Genomic DNA, 17,845 nt, shown 5'->3' on the forward strand with positions numbered 1-17,845 from the left:
GTTTGTGATATATATATCAATGATTTGAACCTGAATGTAGGGGGTATGATTAAGAAGTTTGCATAAGATGCAAAAATTGGCTCTGTGGCTGATAATGAAGAGGAAAGCTGTAGACTGCAGGAAGGTATCAATGGACTAGTCAGGCAAGTGGAACAGTGGCAAATGGAGTTCAATTCGGAGAAATGCGAGGTAATGTATTTGGAGAAGGCTAACAGGTCAAGGGAATAAATAGTAGGATACCAAGAACTGTATACTAACAGGAATATGTCAAATTCCAAGTTCCAAGATCTCTGAAAGTGGCTGGTCAGGTAGATATAGTGGTCAAGAAGACACATGGAATACTTGCCTTTATTAGCCCAGGCATAGAAAATAAGAGCCGGGAGGTTATGCTGGAACTGTATAAAACACTAGTTTGGCCACAGCTGAAATATTGCGTGCAGTTCTGGTCACCGCACCAAAGGAAAGATGTGATTGCACTAGACAGAATACAGAAGAGGTTTATGAAGATGTTGCCTGGACTGGAGAATTTTAGTTGTGAGGAAAGATTGTATATGCCAAGGTTGTTTTTTTTGGAATAGAGGAGGCTGAGGGGGAACCTAACTGAAGTGTATAAAATTGAGGGATATGGATAGAGTGGATAGGAGGATCCTATTTCCTTTAGTTGAGGGGACCACAACTAGGGGGAATAGATTGAGGGTCAGAGGGAAGAGGTTTAAAAGGGATTTGAGAGGAAGATTTTCCACCCAGAGGATGAGTGGGGATGTGGAACTCACTGCCAGAAAAGATGATAGGAGCAGAAAGCCTCATAACATTTAAGAAGTACCTGAATGTGCATTTGAAGTGCTGTAACCTACAAGGTTACAGACAAAGAGCTAGAAAATGGGAATAGGCTGGATGGCTACTTGTCAGCCAGCACGGACACAATGGGCCAAATAGACCTCTTCGATGCTGTAAATTTCTATAACTAGTATACATGTGGAAACTGACACCGTGATTTCAGGTGTTGTTGCCAAGGTGCAGCATGTAGATAGAAATAGGAAAGAGTTAAGGATAGGTCTCTGGGGAACACCAGATGTGACAGAGCAGGTGGGGAAACAGGAAGAGAAGACATTGCAGGTGATTCTTTGGCTACAAATGAATAGATAAGAACGGAACCGGGTGAGTGCAATCCTAGCTGGCTCAACAACAGTGTTGGAGGAGAATAGTGTGATCAACCATGTGAAGGACTGCAAGCAGGTCGAGAATAATAAGGAGGGCTAGTTTATTTTTTTCACTGTCAACATAGGATGTAATTTGTTAAGAGCCATTTCGGCACTGTGGTGGAGAGGTAAGTAGACTGAAATGATTCAAATATTAGAGTTTCAGGAATGATAAACATGGATTTGTGGGGAAACAACATGTTCAAAAACTTTGCAGAGAAAAGAGAAGTTGGAGATGAGATGGCAGTTTGCAAGGACAAAAGGGGGAAGTGTTGGCCTTTTGAGGAGGGGGTGATGACAGCAGATTTAACTAGTTCTTACAACCAGTGTCTTCAGTAATTCAGCAAAAGGCGGGGAGGTGGTGATGTAGTGATATAGTGGTATTGTCACTGGGCTGGTAATCCGGAAACCCAGGGTAATGCTCTCGAATCCCACCATATCCAGACACCACCATCACTATCCCTGGGTATATCCTGTCCCGTGGGCAGGACAGGACAGACCCAGCAGATGTGGTGGCACAGTGCACAGAGAGGGAGTTGCCTTGGGAGTCCTCAACATTGACTCCAGACCCCTTGAAGTCCCATGGCATCAGGTCAAACATGGGCAAGGAAACATCATGCTGAATACCATCCACTCCCCAGCACCACATCCCCCCACATCCCCCATCTTGCCTTCAGCTGGTGAATCAATACTCCTCCATGCTGAACACCACTTGGAGGAAGCAGAGGGTGGCAAGGGGATTTCAATGCCCATCACCAAGAGTGGCTTGGGAGCGCCACAGACCAAGCTGGCCCAGTCCCAAATGACATAGCTGCTAGACTGGGTCTGCAGCAGATGGTTAGGCAACCAACAAGATGGAAAAACATACTTGACCTCATCCTCATCAACCTGCCTGCCATCTGTCCCTGATAGTATCAGTAGGAGTGACCACCGCACAGTCCTTGTAGAGCCAAAGCCCCATCTTCACATTGAGGATACCCTTCATCGTGTTGTGTGGCACTACCACCATGCTAAATGGGATAGATTTCAAACAGATCTGACAACTCAAGACTGGGCATCAATGAAGCCATGTAGGTCATCAGCAACAGCAGAATTGTACTCAACTACAATTTGTAAGCTCATAGTCTGGCATATCCATGACTCTACCATTACTATCAAGCCAGGGATCAATGAAGAGTGCAGGAGGGCATGCCAGTAGCAGCACCAGGCATACCTAAAATTGAGGTGTCAAATTGGTGAAGCTACAACACAGGACTACTTGCATGCCAAACAGCATAAGCATCAAGTGTTAGACAGAGTTAAGGGTCGAGTGGATGATCCATCTCGGCCTCCTCCGGAGATCCCCAGCATCACAGATGCCAGTCTTCAGTCAATTTGATTCACTCTACATGATATCAAGCAATGGCTGAGGGAACTGAATACTACAAAGGCTATGGGCCCTGACAATACTCTAGCAACAGTACTGAAGACTTGTGCTCCAGAACTTTCCATGCCCCCTAGCCAAGCTGTTCCAGTACAGCTACAACACTGGCATCTACTCGGCAATATGGAAAGTTGCCCAGTTATGTCCTGTACACAAAAATCAGGGCAAATTCAACCCAGCCAATTACCACCCTATCAGTCTCCTCTACATTATCAGTAAAGTGATGGAAGGGGTCATCAACAATGCTATCAAATGGCACTTGCTTAGCAATAACCTGCTCACTGATGCTCAGGTTGGGTTCCACCAGGGTCATTCAGCTTCTGACCTCATTACAACCTTGGTTCAAATATAGACAAAAGAGCTGAACTCTTCTGAGTTGAGGGTGAGGTGAGAGTGATTGCCCTTGACATCAAGGACCCATTTGACCGAGTATGGGATCAAGGAGCCCTAGCAAAAATGGAGTCAATGGGAAGCAGGCCGAAACTCTCCACTGGTTGGAATCAAACCTAGCACAAAGAAAGATTATTATGGCTGTTGGAGGTCAATCATCTCAATTCCAGGATGCCACTGCAGGAAGTGCCACATCAAAGGTTACTGCAGAAAATAAAAGCTCATGGTGTAGGGGGTAACATATTAGCATGGATAGAAGATCGGCTGGCTGGCAAAAAACAGAGTCTGTATAAATGCGTCTTCTATGATTTGCAGGATGTGATGAGTGGAGCCCTTCAGGAGTCTGTACTGGGGCCTCAACTTTTTACAATTTATATCAATGACTTAGATGAGGGGAGTGAAGGCATGATAGCTAAATTTGCAGATGACACAAAGATAGGTAGGAAATTATGTTGTGAAGTGGACATAAGGAGGTTGCGGATGGATATAAATAGGTTGAATGAGTGGGCAAAAATCTGGCAGATGGAGTATAATGTAGGAATATGTGAAGTTGTTCACTTTGGCAGGAAGAATGAAAAAGCAGAGTATAACTTAAATGGAAGGCGGCTGCAGAATTCCAAGGTGCAGAGTAATCTAGATGTTCTCGTGCATGAGTCACAAAAAGTTAGTATACAGGTACAGCATGTAATTAAGGCGGCTAATGGAATGCTATCCTTTATTACGGAGAGAAGTGAACATAAAGGTAAAGATATTCTGCTTCAATTATACAGGGCATTGGTGAGACCATTTTTTAAAAATTCATTTGTGGGTTGTGGATATTGCTGGCTGGGTCAGCAGTCATTGCCCATCCCGAATTGCCCTTGAATACTGTGTGCAGTTTTGGATCTCCTTATTTAAGGAGGGATATAAATGCATTAGAGGTGGTTCAGAGGAGGTTTACTAGATTGATACCTAGAATGAGTGGGTTGTCTTACGAGGGTAGGTTGGACAGACTGGACTTGTTTCCACTGGAGTTTAGAAGAGTGAAGAGTGACTTGATTGAAGTTTATAAAATCCAGAACGGCCTTGACAAGGTGGACGTGGAAAGGATGTTTCCTCTTGCAGGTGAGTCCAGAACTAGTGGGCACTGTTTTAAAATCAGCCCTTTTAGGACAGAGATGAGAATTTTTTTCTCTGAACGTTGTGCAACTTTGGAACTCTCTGCCTCAGAAGCTGGTGGAGGCGGGATCATTGAATATTTTTAAGGCAGAGGTAGATAGATTCTTGTTAGGCAAGGAAATGAAAGGTTATCGGGGCAGATGGGAATGTGGAATTTGAAACACAAACAGATCAGCCATGATCTTATTGAATGGTGGAGCAAGCTCGAGGAGCCAAATGGCTCCTACTTCCTATGTTCAAACTGATGCACATCAGACCCACAATGAGAATGTTCAATTGGAGAATTGGCTTGAACCTAAAGGACAAACTGAGTTTTCAACTGGGTGTCAATCTGAAGTCTGGTTTGAATTATTACATAGCAAACTCTTCTGGTGTTCCCTGGAACTAAACCTTTCTTCATTTACACTGTAAAGAATACTTAACTAAAGAAAACAACTTAATTAACAATCTTTCAGTCTTTGATGAGCCATGAAAAAAGTACTATATTAAATTGTTGTAAAAATCATGAAATAGGCAAGAGCTTGTTACTTTCTCGGCTTAAAAACACATGCAAGGATCCCGAGGACAAGAAGGTATCAGAGGAAAAAAACAATTCTCAAATTAAGTTGCATCCCAATTTGAACAGCTGCTGTGAACAATACCTCAATTGGTGCCAAATCGTTGTTGGGTAAATTTAAAAAATCCTTGGTTTTGTTGATTGTGGAGTCATCTTTCGAGCTTTCTGCACTTGCGTTGTCTGAGGATGATGTTTCATTTAGTGGTTTTGATGCATAAGATGCCTAAATGGAGAAAGACTTAGTTGTGTGTGTAATTGAAATAGCAAAAAAACAATAAGTGGTGCTTTCAGTTGCGAAGTGAGACTTAGAAAACTAAAAAGCTTATCATTAAATAACTGATAGGTCGATTTAGTAATGAGCAGTGTTCATGATTGATAATGATTCATCATTAATGAGAGTTGCTCCTGAACGTTTTAAAGTTCTTGTTACTGGACAACGATTCCTGTTACTTGTTGAATTTCACCGTTAAGGGCTGTATCTCATATCCTGGTGGAAATGTTTATTGGTTTCCTTCTTAAACACTGCATAAAATATTTTGGCTGGGAATTTCCTAGGAGCTGTTCCAACTCCTTCACTATGACTACCCCATAAATCAGCTGCCGATTTTACCCATTTGCCCTGATTGACTACAGTGGAATGGAAAATTATATGGTGTGTAAAACAATCGACTGATGCTTTCTTGTAATTTTGTACCAGGTGGATTAGGTTAACCCAAGCCCTTTAGATTTATAGATGCACTCATGTCCATGTATACATAACTGAAAGTCAAGTTACAAAAATATTTCTTTTTTAAATATTTTCTCCCATTCTGAAGGTGCTAACAGTTGCTGGCTGTCTTCAAGGATTAACCTGTGGCCATTTTTCACACCTGAACCTTCATGCTATTTGGACACATGGGGAATTACAGTTGAGATTGATCCTGTCTTCAACTGATACTCATACTCACACACTTGCCAGCATGAAAGATGTTAGCAGAGGAAATAAGGAATGATTTTTCTCCACTTTAATCTGGTGATACTATGGTAGAAATGAGCTCCCACAGCACATACCGGGCATCAGATTCAAAGAAGAAGCTTTCAAAATTAATGTTATCATGTCATTAACCGTTTGGAGCTATCCAATAGGTCCTAGCTAAACAACTACGGAGCAACATATCATTAATGTTAATTAGGTTATCAATCTTAAATTCGTAGAGAAGCCTTTATTTGGTTATATGAGAACATTGAATAGTGATTATGTTACTGAGTTAAGAATCCAGAGATCTGGATTAATGATCTGGAGACATGAGTTTAAATCCCATCATAGCAGCTGGGGAGCTTAAACTTAGTTAGTTAAATAAAAGTAGAATTAAAAGCTAGAATCAGTAATGGATGAAGCCACCAGATTTTCATAAAAACCTATCTAGTTCACTAATATCCTTTAGGAAAGGAAATCTGCCATCCTTTCCTGGTCTGGCCTACATTTGACTTCAGACTCACAGCAATGTGGCTGACTCTTAACTGCCCTCTCATATGGCCTAGCAGTCAATCACCTGTCAAGGAGCGAACTCACCACCGCTTTCTCGAGGGCAATTAGTAGAGAGCAATAATTGCTGGCCTTGGCAACAATGCCCATGTCCCATGAATTAATAAAAAAAAAATGTATGTTTTGCTTTCACTTCTTGAGAGATCTATTTGAATACACATCACAGAAAGAAACAGGGCGGGCACTTAGGATGACTGATTGGGTGGAAGATGAACACTAGTATTTAAATTTCCATGTAATTCTCAATGGAATATTGTATGTAACCATTGCAGCAGGATTACATTCCCTCAGAGTTATTATGTTAATTTGGACATTGGATTGTTCTTCCTGCTATGACAACTAGTTTAGGTAAGGTCCCTGGTAAAATAGGTTATAATGCACAGGATATTGCATGGTACCATGAAAGTTAATAGACAAATGGGGGGAGCATTTCCATGGCAGCTAGGTGAGGGGAAGGGGAAGGGTGGTTCTATGACAGGCTGCATAAGGATGACGTTAGAACCCACAGGGGTTTGGGAAAAGAAGGAGGCAGCTACATAGCAGGGCAAGGGAAGAGGATAGCAGCTCAGCTCCTTTAGCAGTAAAAGGAGAGGGAGATCCTTCTGAGATGATGAGGAATGAGAGGGTGGCTACTTTGCGGGGGTTAGGGAATGGGAGGGTGGCCCCTGTGGGCAACAGGTGGATAGCCTTAGAATGGGAGGGTGGCCTTATGAGGGGTGGGAAAAGTGGGGGCTGGGGATGGGGGGGGGGGTGTTTGGCTCCTGTGGGTGGCAGGGGTGTGGAGGGGGAAATGGGGGACAGGAAACTGGCTCCTGTACCAGAGATGGGAGAGTGGCCCCTGTGGGGGAGATGAGGAAGATCTAAATAGTTCCTGTGCAGGGTAAGGAAAGGATGAGAATGACTGGGTGTTAGGCTGGGAACAGCCCTCTGGGGGCAGGCAGACTATACAAAGTGTGTACCTTTACGTAAACTGGACGGTTAGTTTTCTATAAGGTTTGGGTCTATCACTGTAAATAAAAACACAGAACACAATGGAGCACATAGCAACACTCACAAGCTTCTGCTGAGCAATGGTCAGATCCTTCAGAATGTGGTCCACAAAGTGATCGATTAGAGCAGCAGTGACACTGAGCTTCACTTCACTGTGTCAACACAAAGCAAACACTATTTGTTATTTATTGGAGCTAATCAAGAACTTTTCCTGCTGCTGGAATCATCTTCCTAACAATGCTACAGGTGAACACAAATTCCATGGTACAATTTTACTTTGCATCGTGAGCTAGTTAGTAACGACACTAATGTAACTGCAGCTCCATTGGACAGGAAAGGGTCTACAAAGCAATGGCATCAAGGGGTCATTACTACCCTGCCTCTCCCTGCAATGTCTGTAAATTCAGAAAACATATTTTAAAAAGTGACTGGAAACAAATCAAATATGTGTTTGGATCCAACAGTAATCTTGCAGATATTTCCAAAGTGAGAGGTAGAGGCACCACCTATGAGATATGCTGCAAATATTTTAACATTGTCCTACTGTAGCGTAGGCACAAACCCATGTCCTCCTCACCCATTCCAGAGCAAAGGGTATCGGCATGTTCACACTTCACAAGCAGGCCAGCTTACATGTGACATTTTATTTGGCTGGACATTCCCTCCCCACTATCTTTGATAAGCATGGGTTTAATAAATGTGAAATCGTACTTGACAAAAAGAACAGTAACCAAACATTTCACATTTCAATGTAATTCATTGCTTTCTACGCTCTTTTTAGGTGAATGGTCACAGCTGCAATCGAGGAGAAAATACGTCACTGGTTTAAACTAGTGATAAATTCCACAGTGACCACCTGAGGTCAGTATTTCCCATGTTACCTCTCACAATGCACTTTCAGCCACAGCTTGAGAAGAGTTTCTATCACCCACACAGGCTTTGACATTTCCTGTTCCAATTCTCTTTCTCTCTCTTTTTTAAGCTAATTACCTTCAAATAGGCAGCTTAGTGCTATTACTATCCACTGCACATAGGATGGAGACTTTCACAACTCATTTCACTTTTGATCCAAAGCCAAGAAAGAGGGTTATTCATTAATGACTTAAAGGTTGTCATTTTAATTCATTGTTCCCATGTTAAAATGACCAAGTATTAAGAAGGTAAAATGTTTCAGCCCTTGTCTCTAAAGTTAATAATGCAAATACCTTTAAAAATTATTTGCTTTTGGAAATAAGCTTTTTATTATTGTCTGCTAATTAACAAAGACAAAAACATTCTGGCAGAGATAGGCTCAGGGAAATTTGCATTAGGGTTAGGATTAGGGTAATTAAAAGGGAAGGGTAATTCGGGGGACCACTTTTCACAAAATAGTTATGAATGAGGAAAGTCATTTTCCCCATTCTAGACTTTTTGCTCTAGATGCTTCTTACTGTCCATTCGTAAATTATGCATTATCAAAAAGATGATCAGCCTCTGTTGAGCTTAAAAATTTACTTTAAAGAAAAATATTAAGTCATATCTGATTAAATACATGTTTTCTGAATATACATGGGGCCAGGGGCGCTTTGAACAAAAATCTCCTCTAGACTTTGCTTTATTAAATGTAGTTAACGGAAGACCACAAAGTAACTCTGGGGTGGAGGACTAACCAGACCTGAGTTTATTCACAATCTCCAATCCAGCCTGTTCAATAATCACGCTCCTCGTAAAGTCCTTGGGAATGAAGATTTTACCAGATACTATGTTAACAAGCTGTTCCTGAATGTTGACTTTCTGGAGAACATTAGGACAGAGGATGCTGGTGGAATTCACGAAGGATTGAATAAGTGTCTAAGAAGAAAATCAAAAAGAGATGATTATTTTTATGAAATGTTTGTGAGAACTTGCAAATAATTTTAAGGATGATTGGATTCTTCTTAAAATGTATTTGTGCTGTGACACTCTTTTATGGTCGTATTGCCAGGTGTCGTCTCTGGAATAGTATACAGTTATTGTTTACACTACCAGAACAGGTACCCATGTGCTAGGTATCCCTGGGAAACCCTGAGCAGTATAGGTACAATGTTAGGGCAAAGTTAATCTCAGTTGAGAAACAGAAAGTCAGAAGTAACACATATACAATTTACCTCAACACCACAATCAGTTCTTGCCTCTATAAATAAATATTCGCAACCCAGAACATCAGACTACAGCCCTATCTATCTCTTTCCATTATAAAAATACCCTCATAATCACAAATCTACACTTGTTCAGCATCTATTCACATTGTGTGGTGTGAACGTTACTTGCCACTTGTCAGCCCAAGCTTGGATATTGTCCAGGTCTTGCTGCATATGGGTACAGACTTTATCAGTATCTGAGGAGTCACGAATGGTGCTGAACATCGTGCAATCAATAGTGAACATCTCCACTTTTGACCTTATGATGGAAGGAAGGTCAGCTGAAGAGGTTGGGCCCAGGACACCACCCTGAGGAACTCCTGCAGTGATGTCCTGGAACTGAGATGATTGACCTCCAACAACTACAACCATCTTCCTTTGTGCTAGATATGACTCCAACAAGTGGAGAGTTTTCCCCCTGGTTCCCATTGACTCCAGTTTTGCCAGGGCTCCTCGACGCCACGATTGCCTTGATGTCAAGGGCGGTCACTCTTGCCTCACCTCGGGAGTTCAGCTCTTTTGTATATGCTTGAACCAAGGCTGTAATGAGGTCAGGAGCTGAATGACCCTGGTGGAACCCAAACTGAGCATCAGTGAGCAGGCTATTACTAAGCAAGCTTGATAGTACTATTGATGATCTCTTCCATCACTTTACTGATGATCGAGAGTAGACTGATAGAGCGGTAATTGGCCAGGTTGGATTTGTCCTGCTTTTTGTGTACAGGACACACTTGGGCAATTTTCCACATTGCTGGGTAGATGCCAGTGTTGTAGCTTTGCTAGGGGTCAATTACACCCAATATGTTATAACTAAAATACAGCAGTCTTGCCGCAATCCTTCTCTGTGAGACTGCATATTGCAGGGTGCTCTCTCCTCTGCTATAAGTGATGTCCTTCCCTGCCCCATTCAGGACCTTGCAACCCCTGTTCAATGCAATAGAATTTTTCAGTCTCTGAGGCTATCAGTCATTGAGGGGGTTACTGCTCAACAAAGAGAGCCAGTTCTCTTCTGCCTTTACTTTTCAATGGCTCAGACAGACCCTGCTGCTCTGACAGAAGCAAAACCTCTTTCTGGAGATGCCTCAGGCAGAGAGGAGGCATTAAGACTTGGTTCGACGACATGCCCACCTGCAACCAGGTAGCCTAGAATTGAAGTGTCAGGATCATCTATCCCATTCTGGAGCAGTCTTCCCTATAACAGTACTCTTGGAATAAGGGGAGGCAGATCTTAGTTACACTGCAATTTATGTTTTGTGCCCACAGAAGACCAGCCAACCATATGTGGCATCCACCTGCAGGATTCTGGGTCAGCAGCCAAGCCTCAAGTGGATACCTACTCTGCTTGGTCAAGAGGCCTCATGGTAGCAAGCCTTGAGGGCAATAAGCCTGAGGACAGTGTCTCGCTGTCAGTGAGTTCTGACTCATCCCAGGAGCAGCTGACTGAATGAGTTATGACTGGCATTATTATACCAACCACTTTCAACACCATTACTCAACTTCATCCCGACGCCTCAACAAGAAACTTTTTCTCTTTCTCTCAAGTGCTAAGGAATGCAGGCTACAACAACTCATCGACACCAACACCCATCTAGGACCCCCCACGCCTGCCTGTTCCTCCGTCCCCACCCTTTCTTCCAATCCCAACCCCAGCCGTGTATTCACCATACCCCCTGACCTTCCCCTCTCCGATGCTGAACGTTCAGTGCTCAGCAAAGGACTTAGTTTCATACCCTTACGCCCTCACCTCAATGAATTTCGGGCTCGGCATGATACTGAACTCTTCTTCCGCCGTCTTCGTCTCCGGGCTCACTTCTTTGGGCAGGAGTCCTCTCCCAGTTCAACGGATCCTTTTACACATCTCCAATATTCTCCCTCCACCTGGACCCCTCCCTCTGGATTCTTACCTTCTCTCGATCTTTTCATTGAGAACTGTCGGCGCGACATTAGTCGTCTCAATTTCTCTGCTCCTCTCACCCATTCTAACCTGTCTCTCTCTGAACTTACTGCACTCCATTCTCTCAGGTCCAACCCTGACATTGTCATCAAACCCGCTGACAAGGGTGGTGATGTTGTTGTCTGGCGCACTGACCTCTACCTCGCGGAGGCTGAGCGTCAATTCGCAGACACTTCCTCCTACCTCTCCCTGGACCATGACCCCACCACTGAACATCAAGCCATTGTTTCCAGGACTGTCACTGACCTCACCTCCTCTGGGGATCTCCCTCCCACAGCTTCCAACCTGATAGTCGCCCAACCTCGGACGGCCTGCTTCTATCTCCTACCCAAAATCCACAAACAGAACTGCCCCGGTAGACCGATCGTCTCAGCTTGCTCCTGCCCCACAGAACTCATTTCTCGTTATCTTGACTCCCTTCTCTCTCCCCTTGTCCAGTCCCTTCCCACCTACATCCGTGATTCCTCTGACACCTTACGTCACATCAACAATTTCCAGTTCCCTGGCCCCAACCGCTTACTCTTCACCATGGACGTCCAATCCCTCTACACCTCCATCCCCCACCAGGATGGTCTGAGGGCCCTTAGCTTCTTCCTCGAACAGAGGCCCGAACAATCCCCATCCACCACTACTCTCCTCCGTCTGGCTGAACTTGTTCTCACACTGAACAATTTCTCCTTCAACTCCTCTCACTTCCTCCAAATAAAAGGTGTGGCTATGGGTACCCGCATGGGCCCCAGCTATGCCTGTCTCTTTATGGGGTATGTGGAACATTCCCTGTTGCAGTCCTACTCCCGCCCCCTTCCACAACTCTTCCTCCGGTACATCGATGATTACTTCGGTGCCGCTTCATGCTCTCGCCAGGACTTGGAAAAATTTATTAATTTTGCTTCCAATCTCCACCCCTCCATCATTTTCACGTGGTCCATCTCTGACACTTCCCTTCCCTTCCTTGACCTCTCTGTCTCAATCTCTGGTGATAGACTGTCCACCAATATCCATTACAAACCCACCGACTCCCACAGCTATCTCGACTACAGCTCCTCACACCCTGCTTCCTGTAAGGACTCCATCCCATTCTCTCAATTCCTTCACCTCCGTCGCATCTGTTCCGATGATGCTACATTCAAAAACAGTTCCTCTGACATGTCCTCCTTCTTCCTTAACCGAGGTTTTCCACCCACGGTCGTTGACAGGGCCCTCAACCGTGTCCGGCCCATCTCCCGCGCATCCGCCCTCACGCCTTCTCCTCCCTCCCAGAAACATGATAGGGTCCCCCTTGTCCTCACTTATCACCCCACCAGCCTCCGCATTCAAAGGATCATCCTCCGCCATTTCCGCCAACTCCAGCATGATGCCACCACCAAACACATCTTCCCTTCACCCCCTCTTATCGGCATTCCGTAGGGATCGCTCCCTCCGGGACACCCTGGTCCACTCCTCCATCACCCCCTACTCCTCAACCCCCTCCTATGGCACCACTCCATGCCCACGCAAAAAATGCAATACCTGCCCCTTCACTTCCTCTCTCCTCACCGTCCAAGGACCCAAACACTCCTTTCAAGTGAAGCAGCATTTCACTTGCATTTCCCCCAACTTAGTCTACTGCATCCGTTGCTCCCAATGTGGTCTCCTCTACATTGGAGAGACCAAACGTAAACTGGGCGACCGCTTTGCAGAACACCTGCGGTCTGTCCGCAAGAATGACCCAAACCTCCCTGTCACTTGCCATTTCAACACTCCACCCTGCTCTCTTGCCCACATGTCTGTCCTTGGCTTGCTGCATTGTTCCAGTGAAGCCCAACGCAAACTGGAGAAACAACACCTCATCTTCCGACTAGGGACTTTACAGCCTTCTGGACTGAATATTGAATTCAACAACTTTAGGTCGTAAGCTCCCTCCCCCATCCCCACCCCCTTTCTGTTTCCCCCTTCCCTTTTTTTTCCAATAAATTATAAAGATTTTCCGTTTCCCACCTATTTCCATTATATATATATAAAAAAAACCCACTAGAGCCATACCTTGAGTGCCCTACCATCCATTCTTAATTAGCACATTCATTTAGATAATATCACCAACTTTAATTTTAACACCTATGTGTTCTATTGTACTATTGTCGTTGACATCTTTTAATGATCTGCTTCTATCACTGCTTGTTTGTCCCTACAACCACACACCCCCACCCCCCCCTCCACCTCTTTGTCTCTCTATCTCTCCGCCCCCCACACACACACCTTAAACCAGCTTATATTTCAACTCTTTCTTGGACTCGAACGCAAGTTCTGTCGAAGGGTCATGAGGACTCGAAACGTCAACTCTTTTCTTCTCCGCCGATGCTGCCAGACCTGCTGAGTTTTTCCAGGTAATTCTGTTTTTGTTTTGGATTTCCAGCATCCGCAGTTTTTTTGTTTTTAACTCAACTTAAGCCTCACTTACCAGTCAATTGAGATTAAAACTTAAATTTATATACTTGAATTTAAATGTGATTCTGGATACCATTTGCACTAAAGATAATATGTTTATTCAGGATCAATTCACATGTCAAAAACCCAAAAGAGAAGAGTTGGAAGAACAGTATACCCTGTACAATTTAATTAAAACACAGCAGTCCTGTTACAATCCTTCAACACAGGACTGCATGTACTGCAGGGAGGGAGTTTCTCTTCTGTTATGAGCAACGTCCTTCCCACTCCTGTGCAGCCCCTCACCACCAGATTTGAATCAAACAATCCAGGTTCAGAAGTGACTGACCGAATTTTCAGAACTGAAGGACAATTTTCAGTTTACATATCCAAAAGTGCTCAATGCAAACACAAGCAGAATAAGTTTTGATCCTCTGCACGTGCTACTTGCTCCATTGGAGGTTCCATGTATGTGTGAGCAGGTCAATCATGTCTAAGCTTCACCCACTGTCCAAATTCCCCATCTGGCAATGGAACAGGCAAATGGTTGGAGATATATTAACAAATCAGCCTGAATGTCCTGAAGGGAAGGCCCACATGAAATCTGCTACCTCAGATCAAACTACATGAGAGTCCTACAAGAACACAAAAACTAGTAAATGAAAGATGAGACATTCCAGAGGCAAGAACTCAAACGATGTTGAATCATCCCCATATTCTTGAGCATCATAGAATCAGTTGAATAAGGGGTTATCATGATTTCCCACATCGTGGCATATTGTAAACATAGAAGAAAACTGTCAGCACAAAATCTGAGAGGGGAAAATGGGGTCCAGAACTTTTAAAGACCCAAACAGGGGGAGGGTGGGGGATTGGTTGGTGGTGGTGGCGTAGGGGTATTGTCACTGGACTAGTATTCTAGAGACCCACGGTAATGCTTGGGGGAACTGAGTTCCAATTCCACCATGGCAGATAATGAAATTTGAATTCAATAAAAATCTGGAATTACAATCTGATGAAGACCACAAAACCATTGCCGATTGTCAGAAAAAACCATTTGGTTCACTATTGTCCTTTAGGGAAGGAAATCTGCCATCCTTACCTGGTCTGGCCTATATGTGACTCCAGGCCCACAGCAATGTGGTTGACTCTTAAATACCCTCTGATCAAGTGGTGGGTAATAAATGCTGGCCTAGCAGTGGCACCCACATCCCATGAACGAATAAAAAAAAATCAGCTGATTCATAGACTCATAGATGTTTACAGCACAGAAGGTGGCCATTCAGCCTATTGTGTCCACGCTGATCGACAAAGATCTGACTATGCCAATCCCATTTTCCAGTGCTTGATCCATAGCCCTGGAGGCTATGGCAACGCAAGTGAACATCTAAATGCTTCTTAAATGTTTTGAGAGTTTCTGACTCAAACACATTTACAGGCAGTGAGTTCCAGCTCCCACTACCCTCTGGGTGAAAAAGTTTCTCAACTCCCCGCTTAGCCTTCTACCTCTTACCTTAAATCTATACCCCCTGGTTATTGACCTCTCTAGTAATGGAAAAAGTGCCTTCCTATCCACCCTATCTATGCCCCTCATAATCTTATACACCTCTATCAGGTCCACTCTCAACCTTCGCTGTTCCAAGGGAAACCACCCCAGCCTATCCAATCTTTCCTCATAGCTCAGACCCTCCAGCCCAGGCAGCATCCTGGTAAATCTCCTCTGCACCCTCTCTAGTGCATACCTGGATTTCCTCATTTAGAGCCTGGGAGACTTCTTCAGCGGCCAACTCCAACTTGTGCTGCACTGTTCTTATTAAAGGTGGAATGTTACCCACTTGGTACAAGGTTGGTAGCACCTGTAAAACAAGAAGTTGGAGGTGGAAAGAGAGAAAACAAGAAGCTCATGGTGGTATACCACGAGTATACCATGTAAATGAAACAATTTAAAATGTTTCCTAATCATTAAACATTTAAAAAATATTGTTAAACTGAACTTTTCATTACAACATCCCTCAATTCTTCAATTCTTGGCCAAACTGTATCAGGATGGGTGAGGAAATTGAAATTCGGAGGTACCAATGTACTGGATTTCTCCAAGATCTAGTGACATAAATGCACTTTAGGGCAATGAGGCAAGTCAACGGCCAGATTTTCTTTGATGTTGTCAACTAATTAGAATATGAAAAAAGATGAAGGTCAAGAAAGGTCATTCAGTCCAGCAAAGAATTCTATCTGCCACGTTTTGAATGTCTAGAATGTTGCTTCTCTACAACACTACCAGCTAATTACCAGGAGTTGGAAAAACTTGCCATCCCCGAGATCATAGAATTTTACAAAATTAAGCTTTAGATTGTGCATATCTTCTCCTCCACATAAGACATCCTGTCTAATCGCACTCTCACTCACTTGCACTCTCCATGCTGCACTTCAACAAGACTGTCAAAAGCAGGACTCTTCTGTAAAAGGATTGCCTGTTTCCTTTCACAGAAAAATGTCTAATGATCACCATCAGTGATTATGCCCTGACCCTTGACACCAAAGAATATTCGAACCTTGCTTCGCTGCTATCCCAAAAGAAGAAAAGGTTTTCCTTTCATGGACTTTAGTGCCAGGGTTGGCTGTGACTCCAGTGTCTCGAGCAGAACCATTGGGAAAAACAGCGCAGGAAAAGCCAATGAAAATGGTGTCCTCCTGCTGACCAAGCGTGCTCAGCATGGCCTCATTACAACAAACACTCTCTTCCGTCAGAAGGACAAATACATAACCACACAGAGACATCAAAGGGCAAAGCATTAATACCTCTTAGGTTATGTCATTTTTCAGGTCAAAGATCTTAGTGATGTCTGTATCACTCGATCCATGTGGGAGACTGGGGACCGATAGACTAATCATAAATTTGTTCAACGGGTGATGAATATCCACCTAGTACCAAGATATTGCAAGGCCCAATAGTCTAAAAGGAAGAAGATCAATATCTAAGCTCTAAAGCATTGGAAAGCCTTCACACATCCACCTCAATTCCAGAACAGAGATATCAAATAAAGTCAACTGCACTAGACTCCCGTGTCCAGCCCATTAGGTTTGAGCATTGTCATCACCAGGACAGGTTTAACAAAAACAATGCTGAAATATGTGACCTCCTAGAACAAAATCGAGCAGCCTTCATTGCCTGGCAGAACAACTCAAGGTCACAAGTCAAGAAGGCAGCATTCCAATTGCTCAAGGCTGACACCCACAGACAAAAGCAGAAGATAAAGGACATGCGGTGGGAAGAGAAAACCTGAGAGATTCAACAATATGCTGTCTGTCATCATACGCAAAGCTTTATTGAAGCCACTAGGGCCATCTATAGACTAAGGTTGAATGGACAAAATCCCCTTCGCTCACAGGATGGTGTTTCTCTTAAGGATGACAATGTCATCCATCAATGCTGGAAAGATTATTTTCAACAACTCCTCAACTGTGAAGTGGCAGCTAATACTGTCCAGGCTATCCCCCACTGTCCTGTGGTGGAATCCATGGGTGAACCACCATCAATGGGAGAGCTGCAACAAGCAATCAAACGGGTGGAAAACAACAAAGCCTGCAGGCCTGACGGTGTTCCTGCTGAGGTCTTCAAAGCTGCTGAACTTTTGTCTGCATCAAGACTCATGCACTCATCCTACGGATTTTGGAGGAAAAAGAACTCACTCCCTCCCCCCCCCCCCCCCCCCCCCCCCCCCCCCCCCCCAAATTTTCAGTAATGAAACAACCTAGAAGGGAGATAAATCACACTGTAGAAACTATTGAGGTATTTCCCTCTTGTCCATAGCAGGGAAAATCCTGACATGCATTTTCCCGAATCACCTACTTCCTCTGGCTGAGGAAATTCTCCCAGAGGCACAGTGCGGCTATAGATCTTCCAGAGGAATCTCCAACATGGTCTCTGTTGCCAGATAAATCCAAGAAAAATGTCGAGAACAAAACCAGAAACTCTTTATTGCATTCATTGACCTGACCAAAGCATTTGACTCCTTAAACTGTGAGCCTCCAAAGATTTGGATACCCAAAAAGCTTCATTACAATCCTACAACTGCTTTCTGATGATA

The 17,845-nt window shown here is 43.9% G+C and overlaps 1 protein-coding gene across 1 annotated transcript in view; it reads right to left on the reverse strand.

Annotated features, from left to right (window-relative positions):
- carmil2 (capping protein regulator and myosin 1 linker 2) overlaps nucleotides 1–17,845 on the reverse strand; it is a 180,505-nt gene that overhangs the window by 62,447 nt on the left and 100,213 nt on the right. Inside the window, exons 24-27 of the mRNA XM_041191410.1 lie at nucleotides 15,500–15,613; nucleotides 8,896–9,071; nucleotides 7,306–7,393; nucleotides 4,812–4,949 (exon numbers count right to left, since the gene is read on the reverse strand). Of these exons, the coding sequence (XP_041047344.1) occupies nucleotides 4,812–4,949; nucleotides 7,306–7,393; nucleotides 8,896–9,071; nucleotides 15,500–15,613 (516 nt within the window). The remainder of the gene's footprint in view (nucleotides 1–4,811; nucleotides 4,950–7,305; nucleotides 7,394–8,895; nucleotides 9,072–15,499; nucleotides 15,614–17,845) is intronic.

The sequence above is a fragment of the Carcharodon carcharias genome, chromosome 7, assembly GCF_017639515.1.
Source record: "Carcharodon carcharias isolate sCarCar2 chromosome 7, sCarCar2.pri, whole genome shotgun sequence".
In the NCBI taxonomy this organism is placed as follows: domain Eukaryota; kingdom Metazoa; phylum Chordata; class Chondrichthyes; order Lamniformes; family Lamnidae; genus Carcharodon; species Carcharodon carcharias.